At 44.8% G+C, this 13,243-nt stretch overlaps 2 protein-coding genes across 5 annotated transcripts in view; both read right to left on the reverse strand.

Moving 5' to 3' along the window:
- The window catches only part of LOC126109576 (uncharacterized), a 558,983-nt gene that overhangs the window by 284,334 nt on the left and 261,406 nt on the right, over nt 1–13,243 (reverse strand). The window lies entirely within an intron of this gene.
- Nucleotides 1–13,243, reverse strand: part of LOC126109579 (coiled-coil domain-containing protein 144A-like) — a 343,757-nt gene that overhangs the window by 284,244 nt on the left and 46,270 nt on the right. For 2 of the 4 annotated variants that reach the window (XM_049914614.1, XM_049914611.1), the window contains one exon: nt 9,798–9,998. The exons of the other annotated variants lie outside the window; for them this stretch is intronic. In XM_049914614.1, coding sequence (XP_049770571.1) covers nt 9,798–9,998 — 201 coding nt within the window. The remainder of the gene's footprint in view (nt 1–9,797; nt 9,999–13,243) is intronic. 4 annotated transcript variants of the gene reach the window in all.

Below are 13,243 nucleotides of genomic sequence, written 5' to 3' on the forward strand. Positions count from 1 at the left end.
CCTCCTGACTCTTAGTTTTCCATTCCACAAACGCTCCTACTTACACGTGTCACATGCATATATGTCAATGTGTGCACGGAAGTAAATGTGGAGAACATGTGATCTGAGTAACTGTTTCTAACTCTAGAATTTTTCCATCTTCCATTTTTGTGCAGTTGCTATCTACAAATAATAAATTTGATCCATTGGTGGATTTCACACAGGACCAAAACTTATCCTTTGACAAACTGGCAATGCAGGTTTCACTTTCAAAAGCACTAAAGACATCTTGCACAGCTGATCTTATGTCTGCATGAACCTTTTTTTGGTTATGTTGCATTGCTGGCCACGCCAACAGGAAGAGGCACACAATCAGAGCTCCACAGTTTGTTGTTTTGAAGAGGGTAAACTCAGTCCAGTGTTTTGAGCATGAAAACATGGTCCAAGTAGACTATTCTTTTTATTATCCTTGGGTCATGTTCAAGCACCCATAACACGTTCAGAAATGGTGACATTGGTTTATACATCAATTGTTGACAAGATCTTGCACATACATACACTTTATAACCCAAGTTATTTACATATCTTATGCTTCCAGCTTCTTTTCACACTCCAATACATTGTCGATACATGTGAACAGGTATGCTTCTTATTTTGGTGCGTATGTGGCACAAAGGCAATACAACAATGTATGTGATAACGTCCTTTAGCTGACAAAAACAAACTTCCTATGTCATGGTATAGGTACAACTGTTATGGTATGACTGAAGATGTTTACGATCTTATCTGTGGATGGTCAATAACATTAAGTAAGGTACTGGTGGAATATTCACTGGCATAAGCTTGTTATTCTCTCACATGCTATCTTGTTGGAAGTAAAGGATTGAAACTCTTACATCAGATATTATGTCACGTGTAATATTAGAAATTGTGGTACAGTCCAACCACAGAAGCCTTTTAATGAGGTGTGCCAGTAAGTTTAGGAAATAAAATAATACTGATGTATTAAAATAAATATCTCTCGCTCCCTCAAACACACACACACACACACACACACACACACACACACACACACACACAGTAGGTGAATCTTTTTTCACCATGCAGTGTTATAATGAAACAGGAAAACCATAGTTGGTTGCACCATGTCATTAGTCATTTCAACAATATATTACAGTACAGATATTGGAACCTGCAAGTGTTATGTGAAGAAGGGACCTACTTTGGATTGCCTGTACGGACCACCTAAACCACACTACAACTGTTGTGACAGTGCCGCGACATTTAACAGTGCCACCACGACAGCACGCGCAAACGGCGATAGAGGCGCTCCGCAACTCGGCTGAACGCGGGAGCGCCACCTAGCTACGAACGGCGCCGGCCGCATGTCACAGCACGGCAGTCGAATGAGAGATACTGAGTTGTTATCGTGTAACTAGCTATTGTTTCTAAGTGAGTGTGTTTGAATATCCACACAATTATTGGTGATTAGAGGTTATAACACTTTTTGGCGACGAGGTCGGATATTTTCACTGCGTTGTGGATTTGTGTGTTCGTGACGGGGCAGACACGGAACAGCTTATGCAAGCACTCATTGAACAGCAAACACAGTTGACTGCTGCTATTCAGGTGTTGTCGACGTCGCTTACTCGTCGTCTGTCTTCCTCTTCTCAGCCTCCGTTCCCTCCTTACGACGAGGCCGCTGAAAACTGGGAGGATTACGAGAAGCGTTTGCGGCAACACTTCTCGGCTTTCGGCGTTGTCGACACTCCTATGTTTAATTCGTTATTTCTATCTTGGATTCCCCCACGGATCTATCAGCTGCTATCTCAGTTAGCCCCTCTGCGGGAACCTGCCTCTCTGTCCCTCCAAGAAATGTGTGACTTATTGTCTAACTATTACCGCAGAAACACCCACATCGTTGCCGCCCGCGTGGCGTTCTACCGGTGTCGTAAAAAGCCCAATCAATCTTACCGGGCTCGGGTGGCGGAACTACACGGTCTGAGTCAGTTTGTCACGGACACTCAACACGAGTCTTATGCTGATTCAATGGTTAGGGATGCTATTCTAGGGCTTGCTCCTGATAAAGAAGTTAGACAACGTGCCCTACAACTGCCAAACCCGTCATTGTCTGAAGTTCTAAGCATCGCTCAATCCTTTGAAGTGTCTCACACTGCTGGCGCGCAAATAGACGTGTGGTGTGACGGAGGCGCTGTACAGTCAAGGTGGTGGTGGGTAGTGTTTAACGTCCCGTCGACAACGGGGTCATTAGAGACGGAGCGCAAGCTCGGGTTAGGGAAGGATTGGGAAGGAAATCGGCCGTGCCCTTTCAAAGGAACCATCCCAGCATTTGCCTGGAACGATTTAGGGAAATCACGGAAAACCTAAATCAGGATGGCTGGAGACGGGATTGAACATCTGTACAGTCAACTTTCGACACGGACAATTTGCCTGTTTCACAGGGGAACGAAGATGTGGCGGCGGTTCACTCACGTAAACAACGTCGCGTTGGGCCGCGACGCTCGCAGCGAAAACAGCAACCGCAGAAACAGGTTCGTTCCGCACTTCCTTCTCGTCCACGTTGTTTCGCACAGCATGACGGGGCCACGTGTCCGAAACGTTGGGCCACATGTAATTCGTGTAGGAAAAAAGGCCACATTGCTTCTGTATGTCGGTCCCCTAAAGTTCCTGTCGACGAGGACGAGGCATCGGACACGGATGTTAACTGTGTGCTTTCTCAAACAAATAAGTTGTTTGTTACTGTTCGTGTTCTGGATAAAGACATTCGCATGCAAGTGGACACTGGCTCTGCAGTAACTCTCATTAATTCTCGCACGTATTTGGAGTTGGGCTCCCCTCCCTTGTCTCCAGTTACGCGAAATCTGAGAACTTATAATAAACAGAAAATTCCTATCGTTGGCCAGTTCGATGCTTCCACTGCCTACAAGTCTGTTGTTAGGCCCCTCACGTTTTATGTGGTGGATCATGCGGGCACTGAAAACCTGTTCGGTTATGATTCTTTCCAGTTGTTCGGGTTCTCCGTTGATGATGATGAGCACCTCATCTCTGAGGATATTCCGTATCAACAGCTGGATGGATTGTGTTCTGAATTTCCGTCCGTGTTCTCTGCTGGTCTGGGTCGTGCCAAGGATTTTGAAGCCCACATTACTCTTAAACCTACAGCTCGCCCTAATTTTTTCCGGGCACACCCTATTCTGGTGGCGTTGCGTGCACCTGTTGATGTTGGGATAGACAGGTTAACAGCTTCAGGGATTCTCCTTCCTGTTACCTCCAGCGAATGGGCATCGCCAATCGTGGTGGTTTCTAAACCCAACGGGAGTCTGCGATTGTGTGGCGATTTTAAAGCCACTGTCAACGCTCAGAGCCTCACTGACACTTATCCTCTTCCCCGTCCTGAGGAGTTATTTACCAACCTCACTGGGGGCCAGCTCTTTTCCAAACTTGACTTATCGGAGGCGTACCATCAGTTGCCGTTGGATGCTTCTTCCAAGGAATTTCTCGTCATCAACACTCCTTGTGGGTTGTATCAGTACCAGCGATAACCATTTGGCGTCGTTAGCGTGCCGGCCATTTTTCAGCGGTTTTTGGAACAGCTCACGGCTTCCGTTCCCGGCTGCATCAACTATCTGGATGACATTGTTGTTACGGGGGCCTCCACTGAGGAGAACCTTCGCAATTTGCGTTCACTGTTTCGGGTTTTGCATTCGGCTGGGTTGAAGTGCAATCTGGACAAGTCACAGTTCGTCCAACCCTCCATTGTATATCTTGGTTTCCACTTGTCCCGTGAGGGTATACGTCTTCTACGTCAGCACGTTGCGGCCATTAACCCTCTACTCCGGCCGTCTACGGTCAAAGAACTTCAGGCGTTTCTAGGCAAGATTGCTTATTATCACAAATTCAATCCATCTGCAGCGGCGGTAGCTCATCCTCTGATCAGCTGTTACGCAAAAACGTCCCTTTCTGTTGGTCCGACGAGTGTGAGCAGGCTTTTGTCCGCCTGAAGGCTCATTTGCAGTCGGCGCCTTGTCTTGCCACATTCTGTCCGTGTCAGCACTTGGTTCTGGCGACTGACGCATCACAGTATGGCCTACGGGCTGTTCTCGCCCATCGGTATGAGGATGGGTCGGAACGACCCATCACCTATGCTTCCAAGACCCTCAACGATGCGCAACGGCGTTACTCTCAAATCGAAAAGGAGGCGCTCGCTATCATTATGCTCTATAAAAGTTCAGCGCTTTTTTTTTTATGGTTCTAAGTTTCACCTCATCACCAACCACAAGCCACTGGTCTCTCTGTTCAGCCCATCGGCGTCTCTTCCGGATAAGGCAGCTCACCGCCTGCAACGTTGGGCCTTATACTTTTCTCGTTTTCACTATGAGATTCACTATTGCCCCACGGCCCAGCACACCAACGCTGATGCATTGTCGTGATTGCCGATGGGCCCCGACCCGGTTTTCGATCGTGATGAACTACTCTGTTTCCACATTGATGAGGAGGAACGTCGTGCGGTCGAGGGATTTCCACTTACAGGTTCGCAGGTCGCGTCAGGTACTGCGCAGGACCCGGTCCTGTGTCAGGTGATCAGTTTTGTTCAACGGGGTTGGCCGGACAGGACCAAGGGCCGGGCATCGGATCCCCTTCGCAACTACCATGCCTTGCACCTTCATCTGTTCGTGATGGTGGTGGTGTTCTGGCCACGGATGGCGCATCTCCACGGGTCATGGTGCTAGCCTCTCTTCGCAAAGATGTTCTCAAACTATTGCATGAAGGCCATTGGGGGATTTCTCGGACTAAGTCCCTGGCCCGCAGGCACGTTTATTGGCCCGGTATTGATTTGGACATCGCCCACACGATTGCTGCGTGTGGTCAGTGTGCTCAACGACTGGCTGCACCTCGTACAATGCCCTCTCCGTGGCCTGATCCGGCGCAGCCATGGGAACGGGTGCACGCTGGCTTTGCCAGCCCCTTCCTCGGTACTTATTGGCTACTGTTGATCGACGCCGTCTCGAAGTTTCCATTTGTTGTTCGGTATCCGTCACCCACCACTGCGGCGACGATGCTGGCTTTGACCAAAATCTTTGCGCTAGAAGGTCTTCCATCCACGATCGTCACGGACAATGGCCCTCAGTTCTCTTCGCAGACCTTCCGTGATTTTTGTACTGGACAAGGGATTCGTCATGTTACAGCACCGCCCTTCCATCCGCAATCGAATGAGGAGGTCGAGCGCCTTGTCCGCACTTTCAAAAGCCAGATGAAAAAATTCCTTAGTGATTTTTCCACAGATGACGCTCTGCTGCAATTTCTGAGTTCTTATCGCTTCACGCCTCTGCTGAACTCTTGCACGGCCGCCAACCGCGCACTCTACTGCACCTGCTTCACCCTGTCAGGCCTTGTGCTGTGTCCCCTAGTGCGGGAAAATACTCGGTGGGTGCCGACGTGTGGGCACGAGGGTACGGATCTCGCCCTAAATGGATTCCAGGGGTGGTCAAGGCTCTTCGCGGCCACCGGCTTTGTGAAATATGTACGGACGATGGCACGGTTGTTCGCCATTACGACCAGATGCGCCCACGAGTGGTGGCCACGCCGGTTCCACCGCCCCTTCCTTCGCCTCCACCAGCCCGAGAAGCCAGTCCTGTAGCTGCTGCCGATCTACCGTACGTGTTTATGCAGCCGACGTTTCTACCGCTTCAGAATACGCCGCCTTCTCCGGGACCCATCTCGCTGGAGCACACCCCAGGTCCACGACACCTACAGATGCTGCTCCGGAGTTTTCACCCATCATCTCGTCCAGGAGGCACGTTCCACGGACGAGCTTCCGTCCTGGACATTTTCGACCATACTCTCGTGTCTCTCCGTGGGATGTTCTCGGGGCCTCACAAGAGGCCACGGATGTCTCCTCACTGTCCATGTCTCCAAGGAAGTGAGTGCTTTTTTTTTCAAGGGGAGAAAAGTGTTGTGACAGTGCCACGACATTTAACAGTGCCGCCACGACAGCACGCGCAAATGGTGATAGAGGCGCTCCGCAACTCGGCTGAGCGTGGGAGCGCCACCTAGCTACGAACGGCGCTGGCCGCGTGTCACGGCACGGCACGGTAGTCGAATGAGAGATACTGAGTTGTTGTCATGTAACCAGCTATTGTTTCCAAGTGCGTGTGTTTGAATATCCACGCAATTATTGGCGATTAAAGCTTATAACAACAACTTTATGCGAAATGGAAGTAGTAGCTACAGTTTTGAGGAAAATATGATCCTCCTGTTAATAATTTACCAATGGAGATTTTAGCTTTTAGTGTGACTAATATGCCCCACGTCTATGCCCGGCATATTTTTAGACAATGAATGTTACATTTGTACATTTAACATGACATCATGTAAGAGCTATGAATCAGCTGGTACTACAAGACTTTCAAATATAAGCTGTAAATGAGGCTATCTTCCACAAAACAGTAGCTAATACTTTCTTTCTGCATTGACTTACCGTAATTTAGATTCCTCATACAGGCAATCTAAAGTAGGTCCCCCTCCCTCAGACAACACCTGTAGATTCCAACATCGGTACTGTCATATATTGTTGAAATAACTGTACTGGCTATGGTATATAAAATTTGTAACTGGTTCTAATGTACCATTTGTTACTTAGTATTGCTTGCACCTTGTCCCGCACCTTTCACAGAGTTGGAGTGCTGACTATCTGATTTGGCCGGAGGCTCTTCCTGCCGCCACCCCGTAACCCTCCCCCCACCCCCCCAGGACACAATCAGTGTACCCCAGCTGTCTGCATCTAGTGTAAATCATGAATGAGTGCAAACACGTTTCAAATGTCTGCGTGTCTTAACTGAGGTGGGTCGTGGGGACCAGTCTGGTTTACACCTAGAGGGATGTGGAAAACCTCCTAAAAACCACATCCAGGCTCGCTGGCACACCAGCCCTCATCGTTAATCCGTTGGGCAGATTCGATCTGGGGCTGGTGCGTCTACCTGAGCCCAGGAAGCAGCACATTAGCACTCTCTGCTAACCTGGCGGGTCATACCATTTGTTACTACATCAGTATTATTTCATTTTCTACACTGACTGGCACACCTCATTAAGAAGCCCAACATAATTTTCTGTAGATGGACTTTGTACTGTAGTTTCTAATATTACATGCAGCATGTCTTATGATGTAAGAGTTTCGATCCTCTACTTTTAATAAGATAGCACAAGTGAGAATAACAAATATATGTCAGTGAATATTGCACTAATAGCTTACCTAATATCATTGGTCACCCACAGATCAGACTCAACATCTTTGGTCATGCCACAACAGTTGTGCCTATACTATGATGTGGCAGCTTCCCAGTTTTGTCAGCTAAGGGACCTAATCACGTACACTATTGTATTGTCTGTGCCACAAACACACAGAAATATGATACCTACCTGTCCACATGTACCAGTGATATATCAGAATGTGAAATGAAGCTGGAAGTTTATAGCAGGTAAGTATCTTGGATTAGGAAGTATATGTATTTGCAAGAGCTTGTAGAGAATTGACAGATAAACCAACGTCACCATTTTTGAATGTATTACAGGTGCTTTAAAATCACCCACGGTTGAACTTAGTCAGTTTCAAAGATGATAAGAACACAGACTACTTGGACCACGTTTCCATTCTCTGATCACATTGAGACTGTGGGGACTGTGTGTAGCTTATCTGATTTCTGTAACTTTTGAAGACTGCTGTAAATGTATTTTAATATCTGATCACTATTTAAACATGTGATGTTGCTTAGTACATGATAGGAATTTTGTGAAAAAGGTCATTCCAAAGACTTCTAAGAATCAGCATGTACTTATTACATAACAACTGCAGTTTTATGTAACAACCAGTATAATCATTGATATGTCAGAATCAGTACTGCAAAATAAAAAGCAAATTTCCATGATTTTTCTGTTACTTTTTTAGACAGTCCCTTCTCTGGTTGGGACAAACAGTTGTGAGATGTACAAATCTCTGTTTGTTTGAGAAAATGGAGCAGTATTTTGTAAAATCTACATGAAAAATACACAGTATAAAATATACAGGTGTTTGTGAGTTAGTTAAATGCTGTCTATTACAAACCATACTCAATTCCCCCCATTATGGCTAACATGGGAATAAGTATTGAAAGGAGTAATGATACAGTAGACCTTACAAGGAATCACAAGAAGCTAAAAAGTTGAATATTTCAATATTTACAGGCACTGGATTACTCAAGTGCACGACATCATCCCAAATCTAACATTTGCCGTCTATTCAGCAGGAATGGTGAATAAATTCAAAAGTATCGGCACTGGTGCAAATAGACTCTCACCTTTGATTTCTTCTAGATTTCATAAGCAGTGTAACTGGAGTAATAAGAATGGCAACACTGTTGACGGAGCGACAACACTTTACCCTCCACCTCCCGTAACAACCAGAGGTAGCAGCAAAGTGGATGAAAAAAGAGAGAGAGAGAGAGAGAGAGAGAGAGAGAGGGGGGGGGGGGGGGGGGGCAATACTGACCCTACGACTTATCTCGTAAGATAAGTTAAGGAAAGGCAAACCTACATTTCTAGCATTTTTACACTTAGAGAAAGCTTTTGACAATGTTGACTGGAATACTCATTCAAATCCTGAAGGTGGCCGTGGTAAAATACAGGGAGCAAAAGGCTTTTACAATTTGTGCAGAAACCAGATGGCAGTTATAAGAGTCTAAGGGCATGAAAGGGGAGTAGTGGTTGGGAAGGGAGTGAGACAGGGTTGTAACCTATCCCCAATGTTATTCAATCTGTATATTGAGCAAGCAGTAAAGGAAACAAAAGAAAAATTCGGAGTAGGTATTAAAATCCATGGAGAAGATATAAAAACTTTAAGGTTCACAGATGACATTGTAATTCTGTCAGAGACAGCAAAGGACCTGGAAGAGCAGCTGAACGGAATGGACAGTGTCTTGAAAGTATGATTTAAGATTAACGTCAACAAAAGCGAAATAAGGATAATGGAGTTTAGTCGAATAAAATCAGGTGATGCTGAGGGAATTAGACTAGGAAACTTGACACTAAGTGGTAGATGAGTTTTGCTATTTGCGGAGCAAAATAACTGACAATGGTCAAAATAGAGAGGATATAAAATGTAGACTGGCAATGGCAAGGGAAGTGTTTCTGAAGAAGAGAAATTTGTTAACATCGGTACAGATTTAAGTGTCAGGAAGTCTTTTTTCCTGAAAATATTCGTATGGAGTGTAGCCATGTACGGAGGTGAAACATGGACAATAAATAGTTTAGACAAAAAGAGAATAGAAGCCTACGAAATGTGGTGCTACAGAAGAATGCTCAAGATTAGGTGGGTATATCACGTAACTAATGAGGAGGTACTGAATAGAATTGGGGAGAAGAGAAATTTGTGGCACAACCTGACTAGAAGAAGGGATCAGTTGGTAGGACACCTTCTGAGGCATCACAGGATCACTAATTTAGTATTGGAGGGAAGCATGGAGGGTAAAAATCGCAGAAGGATGTAGGTTGCAGTAGTTACTCAGAGATGACGACGGTTGCGTAGGATAGAGCAGTATGGAGAGCTGCATCAAACCAGTCTCTGGACTGAAGACTGCGGCAACAACAACAACAACAACAACAACAACAACAACAACACTTTGAAAGAATAGAAGTAAGTATTTGGAAATACAGACCACTCAGTGCTTTAGTAGTTAGTTACTAGAACTATGCACTGCATATGTCCAATGGTATATTATTTCAGCTTACATATGTAATGTGTATGTAGGACAAAAGCTAATACTTACATATCTTTCATCAAGTGCATTAAGTTTCTTTTCAGCATCAAGTAGAACAACACGGAGAAAGTCTCTGTCGCAACGAAGTGAGCTACCAGCCGAAATGATTTCCTTCAGTGAACGGCAGACTATATCACTAGTCTGTCTCGTAACTTGAAGCTTTGCCCATTCTCTTACAACTTCTATGTCTGCTGAATCTGATAATGCGTGCTGAAAATGGACAGAACATTTACATTGCAAAAAATTCAAGTATATAATTACAAATTGATTTGCTTTCTTTCCAGCTACCGTGCTAAATATCTGACACAGCTGCAACATCCCTGGTATAAGGACAGCTGTCACTGCCCACAAAAGTCAATCGACAACGTTATCAGTAGTATTAGTCAAACAATATTATTGCACCTGAGGGTGACGGCACTGTAGTCAGCTTATCACGAGATCTCACCGTGATATTTTGTGAGGACATGCTGAACCACTTGACAGTATATGCACAACTGTCTTAAAGCAATTCAGAGTGTGATGCACTTTCCTTAATCACAACTCTAGTTGTTTACTGTAACACCACTGCACGTTTCCGGTAATGCCTACAGGAGGTCAAGTGGAACAATTTCGTGGTCAGGTAGCACAATCCTGTAAAACTACGGTAATTTTAAAAGCTCGCCAGTTACGGTGCCGACCTAAAATATATCGATACTAAATATTACCGACTCTTGTTCTCAAAACTTAATCCACACGCACTACAATCAATCCTGTCGGAGGAACATCCACAACTGAGAATTATACCAGAGGCTGAAAATACTGCCACAGTTGCAAGGTCGTTTTATTTAACACACGACCACTTTCAGGCTCTTATACGCCCGTCTTCAGGTGTCTTACTGAAAATAGGAAGTTATAGGAGGTAATTTTTACAAGCAGCAAACATAAAAATCCATAAATTTGGAAACATTTATAAATTGTTGGTTGGGCCAGGTGCTGTGAAACCTAAGTCAATGCCAAAGTGACAAGACAGTACTATGGAAGACTGCCCGGGTAAAGAAATATGCACAGAATACCAGAACACTTACACTCGGTGCAGTGACTCCGAGAGCCACAGTGCCAAGTACAAGGTGCGGTGTGCTACCAACGAGTGCAGAGCTCTGAGTAGAGCAGGCACGAAGGAGGAAGCAAAGTGGTAAACCAGAGTGGCAGAGGTACTGCCATCTATTGACGGGAAGAAGAACGCGAGACCACTAGCCCGGCCATTCGCAATCTGAATTGGTGATTTACATTAAAAAACATTACACAAAAAATGTTAACAGTGCATTACGCACGGTAAAGAAAGATGTTGACCGAGGCAGCACAGAACTGTAGTAAAACTGAGTGGAAGCTGTGACATAAAATTTATGTAACGTATTACCTGCGCCCGTCGGAAGCACACCACGTCTTCTACTCGTCCGACACGGCCCTCGGGGTCACAGTACCGAGCGTAAGTGTTCCGGTATTATTTACACATTTCTTTACCCGGGCAGTCTTCCGTAGTGCTGCCAGACGTCACTTTGGCACCGACTTACGTTTCACGGCACCTAGCCCGACCGCCAGTTTTTAAATTTATGGATTTTTTGTTTTCTTTGTGCGTTTTCCGAGTGTAAAAATTATTTTTAGTCTCTTACCATTTCCAGTACGACAACTGAAGATGGGCATATTAATAGCTCAAAACTGGTCGTGTGTTAAATAAAAGACTCTTACAACTGTAGCAATATTTTCAACCACTGGCCACACGCATTAATCACGACTGACAGTAATAATTGTTCAGTGACACGTTTTTATTATTTTGTACACGATTTCTCCCGTGAATTGGTGCCGACTCAGAAATGCAGTACACATTAATTATTAATAATACAGGGTTAGCCAAAAGTCTTAACACTTGAAAATTCAATACTTCGCAAAATAACATAGGTAGTGATGTAAAAATTTACACATGCTTGAAATGACATAGGGTTTTATTGAAACCAAAAAGTGTGCAAAATAACCAACAGATAGCACTTTGTACGATACAAAAGCAATAATTAGGTTGCTAGGCAAGCTTTCAGAGGCAGAGGCTGCTCCTCTAGGCAGAAGAGCTGAAGGGGAAGGAAGAGAGGCGAAGGAAAAGGACTGGAGAGGTCCAGGAAAAGGCACAGATTTGGGGAAAATCACCCAGAACTGCGTGTCAGGGAAGACTTGACGGACGGGATGGAAAGGAAAGATGCTGTGTTCCATCTGTGTTCTGCCACTGGTTGACGAGTAAATCTTATCTATTCAATTACATTCCATTATCAAAAATGGTTTTCATTGTTATAAAAGCAATACTTAGCACAACAATCAATTTTCAGTAAAGATTATCTTTATAACAAGCACTCAAGATTAATCACATACAGTTTATGTTCCTCACCTATATCTACAGTAATGATATAGGCTGAGGCAGAAACATCAACTTACACGATGTACAGGCAGGATTAATCCCATTTCACTCACTGCCAAGGCACTATTCCAATATTGGAGAGCCTCTGCAATACTGATGCGAGTTTAGAAGTGGAATAGCAATGGGCTGAGGTGTGAACTGGAATTTGTATATGGGAGGGAGATTACAAGAGTATTCACTGCAGCTCTGGTAGCAGCGGCAACTTTGGCATAACATCAGCATGTCTGTGTAGTGAGCAGGAAACCCAGGATTCCAATTTCAGTACAGTACAAATTTTAGTTCATTGCTTTAGCCTGCAGCATAACTGTAAATGCTCAACATGTCCGCTGCTCATCAACAACACCTGTGGTTGATGGACTGTGTCGTGAACAGCACTGTACAGCATATCAGTAGGCACAACGAGAAATTGCCATCTGATTGTACCACAGCAAGTTACGAGGGCAGTTTGAGAAGTTCTCAGAACGAAATAGAAAAAAAAAGTACTTACATCACTGAAATGTTTGTTATTTTTCAGTGTAGTCTCCTTGTAGGTTAATGCACTGGGTCCAACGATGTTCCATTGCCTTGATCCCATCTCAAAAATGAGTTTCCTACAGGCCTGCAAAACAGTTGCCAATTCCGGCCATCAATTCTTCATTTAAAGTGAAGCTTCATCCACCAAGAAAAAGTTTCAGTTTTTGTAAGATATGGAAGTCCAGTGGAGCTACATCAGGTGAATAAGGCAGGTGTGGCAACAATTAATGCCTTAGTTTGTGTAATTTTGCCATGGTGATGGTACATGTGTGCGGATGCGCATTGTCTTGAGGGAAGATCACTTTCTTCCTTGCTAACTTTCCTCCTCAGTCTTTTTGTTGCAATTTGTCCAGGATGTTAGCATAGTATTCTTCAGTAACTTTTTGCCCAGTGGGGAGATAATCTACAAGTACAAACAGGATCCCTTTTGCTTCCTAGAACACTAATGCCACGACCGGAAGGAGTGGCGGAGAATCGGCACGTTTCCACTGCTTTGACTGCT

The sequence above is a fragment of the Schistocerca cancellata genome, chromosome 12 (assembly GCF_023864275.1).
Source record: "Schistocerca cancellata isolate TAMUIC-IGC-003103 chromosome 12, iqSchCanc2.1, whole genome shotgun sequence".
Taxonomy (NCBI): domain Eukaryota; kingdom Metazoa; phylum Arthropoda; class Insecta; order Orthoptera; family Acrididae; genus Schistocerca; species Schistocerca cancellata.